General features: G+C 38.3%; 1 protein-coding gene across 16 annotated transcripts in view; it reads right to left on the minus strand.

Annotated features, from left to right (window-relative positions):
- The window catches only part of Wdr49 (WD repeat domain 49), a 209,652-nt gene that overhangs the window by 75,380 nt on the left and 120,791 nt on the right, over positions 1–13,481 (minus strand). For all 16 annotated transcript variants that reach the window (XM_087630728.1, XM_087630743.1, XM_087630736.1 and 13 more), the window contains 1 exon segment: positions 7,424–7,588. In XM_087630728.1, the coding sequence (XP_087486854.1) occupies positions 7,424–7,588 (165 nt within the window).

Below are 13,481 nucleotides of genomic sequence, written 5' to 3' on the forward strand. Positions count from 1 at the left end.
AATTCCAACACAATTCTTTACAGATCGTGAAAGAACAAATACTTAACTTTCTATGGAGAAACAAAAACCCAGGATAGCTAAAGCAATCCTGTATAATAAAAGATCTTCTGGCTGTATGACCATCCCTGATTTAAAGCTGTCCTATATAGCAGCAGTAATAAAAACCACATGGTCTTGCGTTAAAACAGACTCTCAAATGTAATCAAATGGAAAACCCAGAAGTAAATCCATGCACCTGTGGATACTTGATTATTGACAAGAAAATAAAATTATACAGTGAAATAAAAAAGAAAGCATCTTCATCAAATGAGGCTAGCCTAACTAGATGTCTGCGTGTAGAAGAATACATATAGATCCATGTCTATCACCCTGCAAAAATCCAAGTCCAAGTAGATCAAATATTTGAACATAAAACCAGAAACATTAAGCCTGAGAGAAGAAAAAGTGAGGAATAGCCCTGAAAGCATTGGTACAAGAGACAACTTCTTGAGTAGAACACCAATTGCACCAACACTAAGATTAACAATTAATAGATGGGACTTCATGAAACTGAAAATATTCTGAAAGGCAGAGGACACTGTCTAAAAGACAAAATGGCAGCCCTTAGAATGGGAAAAGATTTTCACCAACCCACATTTGACACTGGGTTGAAATCCAGAATATGAAAAGAACTCAAGAAACTAGACATTGACAAGCCAAATAATCCAATTTAAAAATGGAATACTGATTGCAACAGAGAATTCTTGGCAGAGGAATCTCTAATGGCTGAGAATCACTGAAAGAGAATTTTAACATCTTTAAGCCATGAGGGAAATGCAAATCAAAATGATTTTGCTATTCTATATGACCCACAGAGTTATGAAGGCAGGAGAGCTGTCTCTGCTTCTCACCTGCGTCAGCAATCAGGAGAGTGCTCCTGGGCAATACAGTAGAGGTGGTCCTTGTGATGTAAGTGCAGATGAGCTAGCCTGAGAGCAGGATAGAAGAGATGGCCCCACTCTTTGCCATCTGCAGCATTGAGTGGGATAGCTGGAACAGTGATAGAAAGCTTGACCTGGTGGTGTGAGTGAGTGCAGGAGAGCCAGTGGTCTTACCCAGTGGTCTTACCACCCAGACCCAGGTACAGGGTTTTGATATGACTCCAAGAGCTTACCCTATATATTAACTGCTGGTGTTAAAGAGTTTGTCCTGCAGATCCAAAGTTGTGGGATCCCCATGACACAGGGTAACAAATGTATGTCTGAGAGAAGTCCCAGTGAGGATCCAGCATTAATAGTGTGGTCCAGGCCAGAGGCTTTGAAGCCAACCAATGGCTCATTGTAATGAATATTTGCAAGTAAAATGTGTGAACAAAAATGTATACTGTAGGACACACTGAAACACTACAGTTTCCAATACAATAATTTTTTGATTTTGGTTTTCTTTTTTCTATTTTTGTTTTTGTTTTCTTTTGCCAGGGAGGTATCAAAGGCAGAGAGCAGATACAAAGGAGTTTTAAAGTTACTAGAGCCAACTAATATTTTCTGAAGATAATTGTATGCACAGAGTGTAACTTACCAAAAGAGAGTGATTTGCAATGACTGCTGCAAAACGAGAGGGACAGAGTTTATCCATGGTGGTTGGGACTCTGATGATTCCATATGAATACCTGATAGACTTGTTGAATTTTGTGTTTGACATGTTGGGGGAATTTCATTCCTGCTTGGGACCAAACATTGTTACATTGTTTGCCCTATTTTCATTCTTTCCTTTTAGGATGGGGATATTTATTTTGTCATTATATACTGGAAGTGCTGTGTGTGTGTGTGTGTGTGTGTGTGTGTGTGTGTGTGTGTGTGTGTACAGGGCTCACAATTAATAGATTGTCTTGAGTCACAGCTAAAAGTTGAGTTGCTGACTAACTTCATAAGAGACTTTGGAAATTGGGTTTTTGAATAATACCAGAATTTCTAAGATTTTGGAAATGCTTACAGGTAAATTGAATGCATTTTTTTAATTATGAATTGTTCATGAGCCATTGAGGATATGGTGGTTTGAATATACTTGGCCCAGGGAGTGGCATTATTAGGAGGTGTTGCCTTGTTGGAGTAGGTGTGGCCTTGTTGAAGGAAGTATGTCATTGTCCGGGTGAGCTTTGAGACCTTCCTTCTAGCTACCCGGAAGCTAGTCTTCAGCTGGATGCAGATGGATCAAGATGTAGAACTTGCTCAGCTTCTTCTCCAATACCTTACCTACCTAGACACTGTGATGCTTCCTTTCTTGATGATAATGGACTGAACCTCTAAACCTATAAGCCAGACCAATTTAAATATTGTCCTTTATAAGACTTGCCTTGTTCATGGTGTGTTGTTACAGCAATAAACCCAAACTAAGACAGAAGACAATAGTGGAATAATTTTTGGTGCTGGGAGGAAGCTAGATATAGTGCTCATTTAGCATGTAGAGCATCTTACGTTTGATCACTAGCACTACGCACACACATGCGTGTACATACACATGTGCGCGCACGCACACACACACACACACACACACACACACAAACACAAACACACAGTGGGTATTAAGTTGAAGGATTAGCCTGTGATGATTAATCTTATTAAGCTGATACAATTTCAAGTCACCTAAAAAATAAATTTCTGGTTGGTACTTATTGTATCTACCTCAGCAGAAAGACAGAGCATCAATGAGGGATGGGGTTGCTATCCCATGGCCAAAGCTCTGATCCATAATTCTTCCTATCTGAAAGAAATGCAGGGATGGAAATGGAGAAGAACCTGAGGAAAAGAAGGTCCAGCAACAGGCCAAAAGTGGGTTCCAGCTCAAGGGGAGGCCCCAAGACCTGACACCATTACTGAATCTATGGGGAATTCACATAAAGGGACCTACCATGACTGCTCTCCAAAAGACCCAACAAGCAGCTGAGTCAGATGCAGATACATACACCCAACCAATAAACAGAAGCTGCTGACCCCTCTCATAGAGTTAGGGAAAAGCTGAAGGAAGCTAAGGAAGAGGGCAACCCTGTAGGAGGACTAGCAGTCTCAATTAATCTGGATCTCTCAGACACTAGATCACCAATCAGGCAGCATACACCAGCTGAGATGAGACCTCCAACACGTAGAGGACTTTCAGGTCTGGGTTCAGTCAGAGAAGATGCACCTAATCCTCAAGAGACTGGAGGCCCCAGGAAGTTTAGAGGTCTGGTGTGGTGGGTGAGGTGGGGACATGCTTGTGGAGAAGGATGTATTTCCTCATGTGGTGATGGCCCCCATAAAATTATTTTTGTTGGTACTACATAATTGTAATTTTGCTACTATCATGAATCATAATGTAAATACCTGTGCTTTCTGATGGTCTCAGGCAAACCCATGAAAGGGTCATTTGACCACTTTAAAGGGGTCATAACCCCCAGGTTAAGAACCTGTGAACTAAACTCTAAGCTATAAGGGAAACATAATCTGCATTAAAAAATAATTCTTGTAGGTTATGTTATAATTAGACAAATCTTTCAGCATTCACATTAATACATAGGGGATAATTGCAAGAAAGAAAAACAAGGCATTAGAGAATTGAGAATGAGGGTCTTCTAACCTCTGTGGGAAAGAATTGAAATTTGACTTGCTCAACTAGGACTAGAGATGCAATTAGTGATGCCCAAGCAATGAAGAATTGATAATAAAACCAGAGAAACAGGATTATAGAATTTCAAAAAAGGTCAACAATGGATGGACCTGGAAGATATGGTCTTTCCCAGCACAAGGCAAGCATTGGAGCCCCGTGCCCCTGTCCACATGCCTTCCTGAAGACTTTTCCAACTGACAATTTATCTGTATCATCTGCTATATTTTTAAATAAATGGGTAAATATAATGAAATGTTTTGCATTCTATGAGTCACTCTTGAAAACTGGTGTAACACAATGAGGGGAGGTCATAAGAACGTTTATTAAAAACACATGATGGATTAGGGGGCACGGGTCACAATCTGTCTTACAACTGTCATCGCAACTATAAAGCACTCAACTATGACTGAGCTCTCAGTCCAGAAACTCTAAGTTATTTGCTATGTAAATAGTTTAGGAACTGTATGTATTAAGGACAGCCAATTGGTACTTGCTGGAAAATCTACCATGATTTTTTCTGGGAGGGGAAATGTCTATATGACCATACATCCATATTATTTTTAGTGACCTCCAGTATCTGTTGTATTGAATATTTTAGAACCCATTGAAATCCTGACTATTTGTTTGTCTTCCTTTACAATAAAGAAGCCTTACTTCCTAAAGATAGCTGAGGGAATAAACATCAGATTCAGGTCCTGAAGCACAATCACTATGTGCTGAACTTGCTCAACTAGGACTAGAGATGCAATTAGTGATGCCCAAGCAATGAAGAACTGATAATAAAACCAGAGAAACAGGATGGCTGAGGGAATAAACATCAGATTCAGGTCCTGAAGCACAATCACTATGTGCTGGGTATGCCGTGTTTTGCTGACTGAACTTCATGGGGACATAGTTGACATGTCTGTTCTTAAAGAGTAAAAATGGAGTGGTTCTACTCTCTGTACTCCAGCTGTGGGATGTTGACGGGGTCAACAGATATACTTTTATAGAGTCAATTACTAAGTCACTGGCAATTAGAACAAAGCCCTAAAATGAAACAATTTTGACAAATACCATGCAGAAGTCAGATTGGCACTATGTATCAAAATTAAAATTAATACACTCTTTAACTTCAAAGTTCAACATCTGAAAACTTATGTCACACATACACTCTGTCTTGTAAAACAGCACCTTTCAGCCATACCCTGTAGCATTGTTTATAAACCCTAAAGTATCATCTGATTTAACCACCAGGAAATAAATCATGCTGAAAACACTGTTCAGTAGTTAAAGAACATGCTTATAATGTGGAAGGTCCTTGTTCCATCTTCAGCAACACCTTCTATGGATACAAAAGAGATGACTTGTCTGCATATTTCTACATTCGCCTAAAACTCTCACAGCTATAGAACCTCTCTTTGATGAAGGTGCTTTAACTCTTTGAATTGCAGTGCCCTCAATTGTAATATATGGACTTGATCTTGAAGGGAGAGAGAGAGAGAGAGAGAGAGAGAGAGAGAGAGAGAGAGAGAGAGAGAGAGAGAGAGAGAGAGAGAGAGAGAGAAAGAGAGAGAGACAGAGAGAGAGAGACAGAGAGAGACAGAGAGAGAGACAGAGAGAGAGGGGGGGAGAGACTTTTAAAAAAGTGTCTGGTTCAAATTAACAATTTTGTAGAACTAGATAAACATCATTATGTATTTATGTTGATTATTTATATAAACTAATGTCCAGGACCGAGCAAGGCACTGCAGATCAGCATGTACAGGAATCTGTTGTATAGCAAAAATAGCTCTTCTAGGCAGAAAAATGGATGTGAAACCAACAACACTCTTATCCTCAGGGGAACAGCTGCATACAGAGACTCTGTGTAGACACTACTTCAAAGATTAATTTGCTTTCAGATCCTTGAAAACCATTATAAATGGAACATCATGTTAATTCTTTGATCACATAGCTTCTCATTTGAGATTGTAAATTATAAATGTGGTTGCAAACTGTCATTCATTTTTATTTCTTCACAAAAAATTGCTCAAAGATGTTCGACTTTTATTAATGTGTCTAGTAGAGAGGCTGCCAGAATTCAGATTGTATTGTGTGATTGTTATAAAAATACACAATATTTTAAAATATATATTAAAATTCAGGAATTATGCTACTAACTATATTTTAAGGTTTATTTTAGTATGAGTTTATATAAATGTGTATCATTGTCTATATATGTACATATGTGTGCATATACCCTTGGAGGCCAGAGGAAGATTCCCTGGAGAGAGTCCCAGGCCATTATAAACTGTACAATGCAGGTACTGGGAATTGAAATCAGGTTTTCTGAAAGCAGAAACAATTCTTACTGCTGAGCCATCTCTGAAGCCACTACACAACCTCTACAATGTGCAGGCTTCTACAGAGAATCCAGGTTGACTAATCTCTAGATCCATGCCACATGATTTCCTCTGTACATGATTCTCACTCTGTCTGATCAACTAAAAAATTCCCGAAAGGAAATACTGAAAAGATCCGTCCAGGATCTTTTGTTCTATGATTATTCTTTGTTCTATGAATTATTTTTCAAGGATTATTTGGTGATATCTACAAGGTTTGCCTTACCCTAGACTCTGTAATGAATTCCTTCTACATAAGGGATTTATTTCTACATAAGCTTTATATCTGCCTTGGTTTCATACTACAGGACTAGATAATGAGTCACTGGCTGATTCCTTTTGCCTGTCTAACAATCCAGTTTCAGCTTCCATTCTTTCATTTCATCTCATCTTTTAGGACCAGGGGGATTAGAGACTTTCACATTGTACCTGATATCTTGGGTACAGTTGGCTTCCCTATACCACAATCTCTAGTATATATATATATATATATATATATATATATATATATATATATATATATATATATATATATATCATTGGTGTAGCCTTGCACAGACATTTTCTATTAATTGATATCCATGAGGAAGCTGCCTCAGCTCCCTTCATGCTGATGATAATCAGCCAGGTCTTTCCCTGAACTTTTGCAGCTAACTTTGGGTAGAGTCTGTACATATCCACAAAGCTTTCTGGGAAGTTTATTCAAGAAACTACTTTATGTTGTTTCACAGTATCACGAGCCATCTCCAATCACAGCTCTCTTCCTGGCACAGCACTGAGAAGTGTCACTGATAGGAATACTTTCTGGTGTGTAGATCTGGCTTTACATGAACATGGGATTATGATGCTGAGAAAAATATATTCTTCCTCACAGAAGAAATAAATGGTAGTTATACATAAGAAAACTAAAAACAAAGACACTGTTAGTTGAGGATGGAAAAATGTGATTACGGTTTTAGTATCCCATCTTACCACCTCACTGCTTTCATATAATAAAAATGCAGGTTATTAAATATGTTTACTTTTAAGTATTCATTTTTTAAAAAATGTATATTACTGCTGTTTACAAGCCTTTATTATATTGTCACATTCCTCATTTCATAAATTTAGGGGGAAAAAAGGAAAACTAGAGATATTGGCTGAAGCATGTGAAAATTATTCTGGCCTCTTATTCTCCAAAGTGGCCATGCACTGGAAAAGCCTTTTCTGAGTAAGTATGCCTAGCTGTGTCTTTTTACAACTATTTTGTTCTGAAACATTTCATTTATTCATCAATCTAACAGTTTCTTTATTGTCTGGTTTATTTAGCTCTCACCTGGTCTTGTCTTTCTTCTTGCAAGGCCAAAAAGGCAAAAGCAAGTCAAGTTTTAGCTATGTCTCCCCACACACTGTTGTAGCCTTCTTATATCTGGGTAGAAAAAGCTTCATTTTGGACATACCTTTACAGTCCCATCGGTGCTGCCAGTCAAAAGCCTTGTCTTATTTGCATCCAGGGTCATGGTGCTGATCTCTGCATTGCCATGACAACCAGCAAACTGTTTGATTTTCTGCCCAGTTTCTATCATCCAAAAGGACACAGTAGACCCCACATCAGAGCTGATTACCTGGGAGAAAATAACATAGTGGAGAAATTAAATATAGTTTCAGGATCTATGACTTTCATTTCAATAAAAACACCTACACTATGCACTTTCACTGCTGAAAATTAAGGACATTTTGGTAAGGCATTTTCCTTCTATTTGTTAAGCTGATAACATTTCATTTTTCTAGGGCTGAGCTGAAGTCGTGATCTTCTTTATCAGAGAAGGTTGGCATCTGTTTCCTTTACCCATCATTCAGCTAAGTGTCTAAAGGCCATCTTGGCTTAATACCTCACTGCATAAACATATAAATCATTCTCACTTAGTTTAGAAAGACAAGCCTCATGGTTATGGTACTGTGGCATTATTTACTAAACAAAATGAAACTTTTTATTTGCGATCTACTCCCATATAGCATTAAAGAGAGAGGCATTTTTCTAGTCATTATCGAAATAGTTAATTTCAACAAGTTACTGGAACTGTTGTGGTTTTATGCCATTACAACTTCTCTTTCTCTTTGCTCAGATTTGTGTGTGTGTTACAATTATTTGTGTGTCACTAAAAACAAAGAGCACAGGTTAAATAAAAATGCACATATACACTTCAAGAGGAAAGCAATAAACCAATGCTAGGAGGTACAAGACTAAATATGATAAAAATGATAATATGAGGGTTTGATAGAACCAAGCCAACAGCTTCTGTCCTCTTAATAAAGAACACACCATGTGAGGCACCTTTTTGCTAAAACCACTCTGCCAGTGAATCTGTAGAGATCCAATTTATGAATGAAAAATGGTAAGCATATAAATACGTAGACAGTAATTTATCTATGGTAATAACTAGATTTTGAGAAAATGAGTATTTCCTCTTTTGGTTATGGGGTAAGCTTCATCCTTCAAATGTAAACTTACTGAGAACAGTTTATATTGTTATAATCACATGTGTTGGGGGAATCTAATGTACCTTAGAAAAGATGGAATTGGTGGCAATCATAAACTCATCCATGCATTGTACAGATACTTGCTGAGCCACTAGACTGTGGTAGGAGGATGTTAGTGACTGATTTCTGCTATCAAGGACTCTAAATCTATGTATTTAACACTGCAAGGAAGGTCTACAGAGATGACTCAGTCTACAAAGAACTTGCCACAGTAGCACAAAGACCTTAGTTCTAGTCTCAGCACTCATTAATAAAAGACTTGGACATGGCAGCACGTTGCACCAATTATCCTACTGATTATTTCTAATCTTATAAAGCACTTTTGGACCACGATTTTACTAATAATTTTTGTTAGTTCTTGTTTTCCAGATTTAATAATTAGTTTTGCCACTCATGAAGACACTGGCATAGTGTGGTCTACTTTTACTCCATTATAGAACTCCATGAAATTTAAAATATTGCTTAGAAGAGAAGAGGACTTCTTATTGAGAAGCAGTAAGGAATTCAATGAAGACCAATCTTACAGTATGTGAACAACAAAAAGGGTAGATGTCTTAGGGTTTCTATTGTTATGGTAAAACACTATGACCAAAAGTAGTGTGGGGAAGAAAGGGTTCTTTTTGCCTTACAGCTTATAAGTATGTCACAGTGAGATGCCAGGGCAGTAGTTGAAGGCAGGAATCCAGAGGACTGAGGCTGGATTGCTGTTTACTTGTTCTTCATGGTTTTCTCAGCCTCGTTTCTTCTAACCCTGAGAACCATCAGCCTAGGAGTAACAGTGTCGACAGTGGATGGCCCTTGTCTTATTAACTGTTCCGTGCTATAATTACTACCATGACCAAAGCACCTCATAAAAAAATACGGGCTTCCGTATAGTTTTAGGGGGTTAGTGAATGATCATGACATGGAGCAGACAAGCATGGTGATAAAGCAGTAACTCAGAGCTTCATCCTGAATGGCAGCAGCAGCAGAGACAGACAGACAGACAGACAGACAGACAGACAGACAGACAGACAGACAGAGACAGGCACTTGAGACACTCTGGGCCATGGGCTTCTGGGCTTCTTTACCTTGAAAATCTACTCCACCCCATCCCAGTGACACACCACCTCCAACAAGGCCATATTTCCTAATCATTCCTAAATAGTTCCACTAATGGAGACTGATCATTTAAACACATGAGCCTATGGAGGCCATTCTCATTCAAACTGCCACAACCTCACATATCAATCATTAATTAATGAAATAACCTACAAGCTTGCCTATAGTCTGGTCTTATGGAGACTTTTTTTTCAATTTATGTTCCCTCATCTCACGTGATTCTAGCTTGTGTTGAGTTGATATTAGCTAGAACATAGTCATTGAAAGCATGATTTAACAGCAGCTGTGATTGTTTGGATAGGATATTCATAAGACTGGTTCTATCTATAGTCAATTATGAATTGAGGAAGGGTTTATAGAAGGTCCAACCTCTCCCTAACAAACTTTGGCATTAAGTTTTGTATCCAACTGTGTGATACAGTGGAAAATTCCAAACTTGTTATAACACAGACAATTCTCGTTGAAATAAGAGTCACAAAACAAATAGATGTGACACATGTAACATACAGGCAGAAGAGAGTATGCCAGGAGGATAATACAGACTAAAGTGGGTGGGGTTAAGAGTAGTCAGAGTATATTAATTACATACATATATTCAATTGTCAAAAAATTCAAGAATTAAAAAATGAGAGGAAGGTCATTAATATTTAAGAAGAAAAAACTGTTACAAAGGCTTTTGTTTTAAAGGTACCTCTAACAGAAGAAAGAGAACAAAGCAGGGCTGCAAGACGACCACGTAGTGCTTACTAGAATCATCCATGTAAGAGTGTCTTGCCTATTGTTGGGCACCAGTGGAAGGAGAAGCCCTTGGTTCTGCCAAGGTTGTACCCCCAGTGTGGGGGATTATTGGGGGTTAAGGGGAGGGTGGTTGGGAAGGGGAACATCCTTATAGAAGGGCAGGGGGAGGGGTTAGTGGGCTGATGGACAGGAAACTGGAAAAGGGAGTAACATTTGAAATGTAAATGTACCCAATTTAATAAAAATGGAAAAAATATTAAAAGTGCCATTATAATATTAGAAGAAGAGGAAGAAGAAGAAGAAGAAGAAGAAGAAGAAGAAGAAGAAGAAGAAGAAGAAGAAGAACAACAACAACAACAACAACAACAACAACAACAACAACAACAACTGTCGCCAAATAACCCGGCAGTGCCTCCTCAAGAGGCTTTCCCAGCTAATTAACTAGGCCAAGAAAAGCTGAGAGCAACTCAGAGGACACACCCTCAGTGACAAGACAAACAGTTTATCAATGTGCTGTGCCCAATGTGAGGGTTATGGAAAATGTGGCAACAGTGAAGGGTTTCTGAATGTGCATTAAACAAAAATTGACTCAAAAAAAAAAAAAGAGTTTCTTGGCTAATCATGTCATTCCCAAGGTAGAAAAGAAAGGGGACTTTGAAAGAAGTGACAAGACATTGGTAAAGTTACCTCAGAAGAACCAGAAAAAGAGTTTGGATCACCATGCTTTTAAGCCTTGTCCTCTGAAATTATAATTCTGATTAAATGATTCTTTAAATGACATAAAAACATTATTATTAAAGTAAGATGAAACTTCAAAGCTGAATGACTTGTATTTTTGACATAATGTGGCAATACTTCATCATCCCGAGTACATGACTATTTCCACTTGATTTTGTTGTATAATGACCCAGATTCTCCAGCAAATGCTCAAGTTTGACTGTTTCCCCAGTTAATTGTCAGAAAGTGGGCATGGAGTTCAGGCATATTAATTAACCTGTGTAGGCTCACTTTACCCATCTGTGATGCAGAGATAATTAAAACAGCTATGCCAAACATTGTTAAAAGACTTAAAGAAGCTAATAGTTGTTGATTTATAACTCTAACATATGGTTTTGCTGCAAAGAGGCTATAAAAGTTAGCCATGTTACTCTTTTAAGCTGTATTTGTTTGGCCTGTTATGTGACTAATTCTCCTTCACATTCAAATGAATTTAAGAAAAGTAATATATAACTTTCTGCTACCACAATAATGAGTGAGGATGATTATAATTTTAGAAACTAGATTTCAATGTACACTGAAATTTCAGATTATGTCATGGCTATTATTACCTTACATAATTATTATTTGTTTTATTCTTTTGTCATTTTATACATATATGAAATGCTTTGATCTTATTCATCCTCTGTGTTACATCTCTCAGCCCCTTTCTACTCCTAATGAACTCCTTCTTCAAGCAAGTCTTCATCCCATCATGTCTTGCACTTCTCTTGTGTGTGTGTGTGTGTGTGTCTATCTGTCTCACACACACACACACACACACACACCGAGAGAGAGAGAGAGAGAGAGAGAGAGAGACATGCACACGTCTCTGTGTGACATGTACTATATTTACAGTTACCTGTATTAGCAAGGGAGGTTATTTAATTGAGCAACGATGGCAACTTACCAGTCCCCACAGCCCTGAAGAGTGTGATTCACTCTCCATCAGCAACTATTAATGAAATCTCCACAACTAGGATGGGGCTTCAGGAGCTTCTTTTACAACCATGATGGATTATTGAGAGGTCAAGTCTTACGCAGGTTTTTGACAGGTAAACACATCTGTTTTAAATTACTTCATAAAATCACCACATGATGTACAGAAGACAGTGTTATGTAAATCTAAGGAGTTTAGATTCTATACTCTATAAAGAAATGCAGCTTTTTCTAAGCAGGAGGAAAATGTAAGATGGTGACCTTTTTAAAAAAGGCTAATGCTTGTGAAGGAACATAGGATTTTAAGTAGCTATTACATGCTATGCTGTTCGGTACTGAAAGGTGAATATTCCCCAACAGATACACACATGAAAGTTCAGTTTTAAAATCCATGCCAAAAGATTTGCCCCACTACCCTTTCACCTATGTGGACATTTGTTCTGGCATCAGTACTGTTCATCTCTCGCTGCTTTGAACCTCCCTCCCCATCCCTCTGCTTGAGCTCAGGCACACTAGTCATCAGGCACACTAGTCACACTACTCATCAGATTTCGTCGCCTTCCTCTGCTCCTTCAGCAATGTTGCATGAAATCTGAACCAAGTGAGACAACAGCAGAGGGTCAGCCTAACTCCATTATGTGGTGATTTGCCTTCCGCTGCTGTCAGCAAGAAAGCAGTGCATTGAAACCAACCATGTCACAAACATACAACTGCTTTAATTCAAATCTGCTCTTTTAGGGCAACATTGGCGCATTCGAATAAAAATGGAGCTGAGAAGATTTCATGTTTAGTAACAGAAGAGTACGATTAATGTCAGTTGGCAGATTAGGAAAGTAATTTAACCACAGGCCATTAGGGACTTTATTTTTAGCTAGTTATTGTTGTCCGTAATAAAGCCAAAGAATAAATACTGGTGACATACTGTTGTGCTTCATTGTGATGACAGAAAATTTCTTTAATTATGCAGTTTAAGCCCAGTTGTATTTTATCAGAGGAGTAAGCCACAGGCAATGTTGACTTACCCTTCACCTGCAGAACAGAAGTGGCCCCACCTAATATCCGCATTCCAGTGCAAATGGGCCTCACGTGCAGAGCAGATCTGCTCTGACAAGAACAAAATCCATTTTATGTACCTGAGATAATAAGTGTCTAGGAATATATGGGCTCTCTCTCTGTGCCTCTCATCTGAGGCTGTCACAGTTAATCAGACAATTGCAAGAAATTGGAAGCTATATCCACATCACCTAATTGTCTTCTTGCAATTCCACAAATAGCAGGCAAAGTGAATCATCTTTCATATGCATCCCAAGTAGGGGTCTAAGAAACAGCAGGAATCAAAAGTGATAGCAGCAGAACCATTGACTACCAGGCGATGGAGATATTTTACTTAATTGCTGCTTATAAATTTATGTCTTTATTCCCTGCTATTTATGATCCACAAGA

Source organism: Rattus norvegicus, chromosome 2 (genome assembly GCF_021556685.1).
Source record: "Rattus norvegicus strain SHRSP/BbbUtx chromosome 2, alternate assembly SHRSP_T2T, whole genome shotgun sequence".
NCBI lineage: Eukaryota > Metazoa > Chordata > Mammalia > Rodentia > Muridae > Rattus > Rattus norvegicus.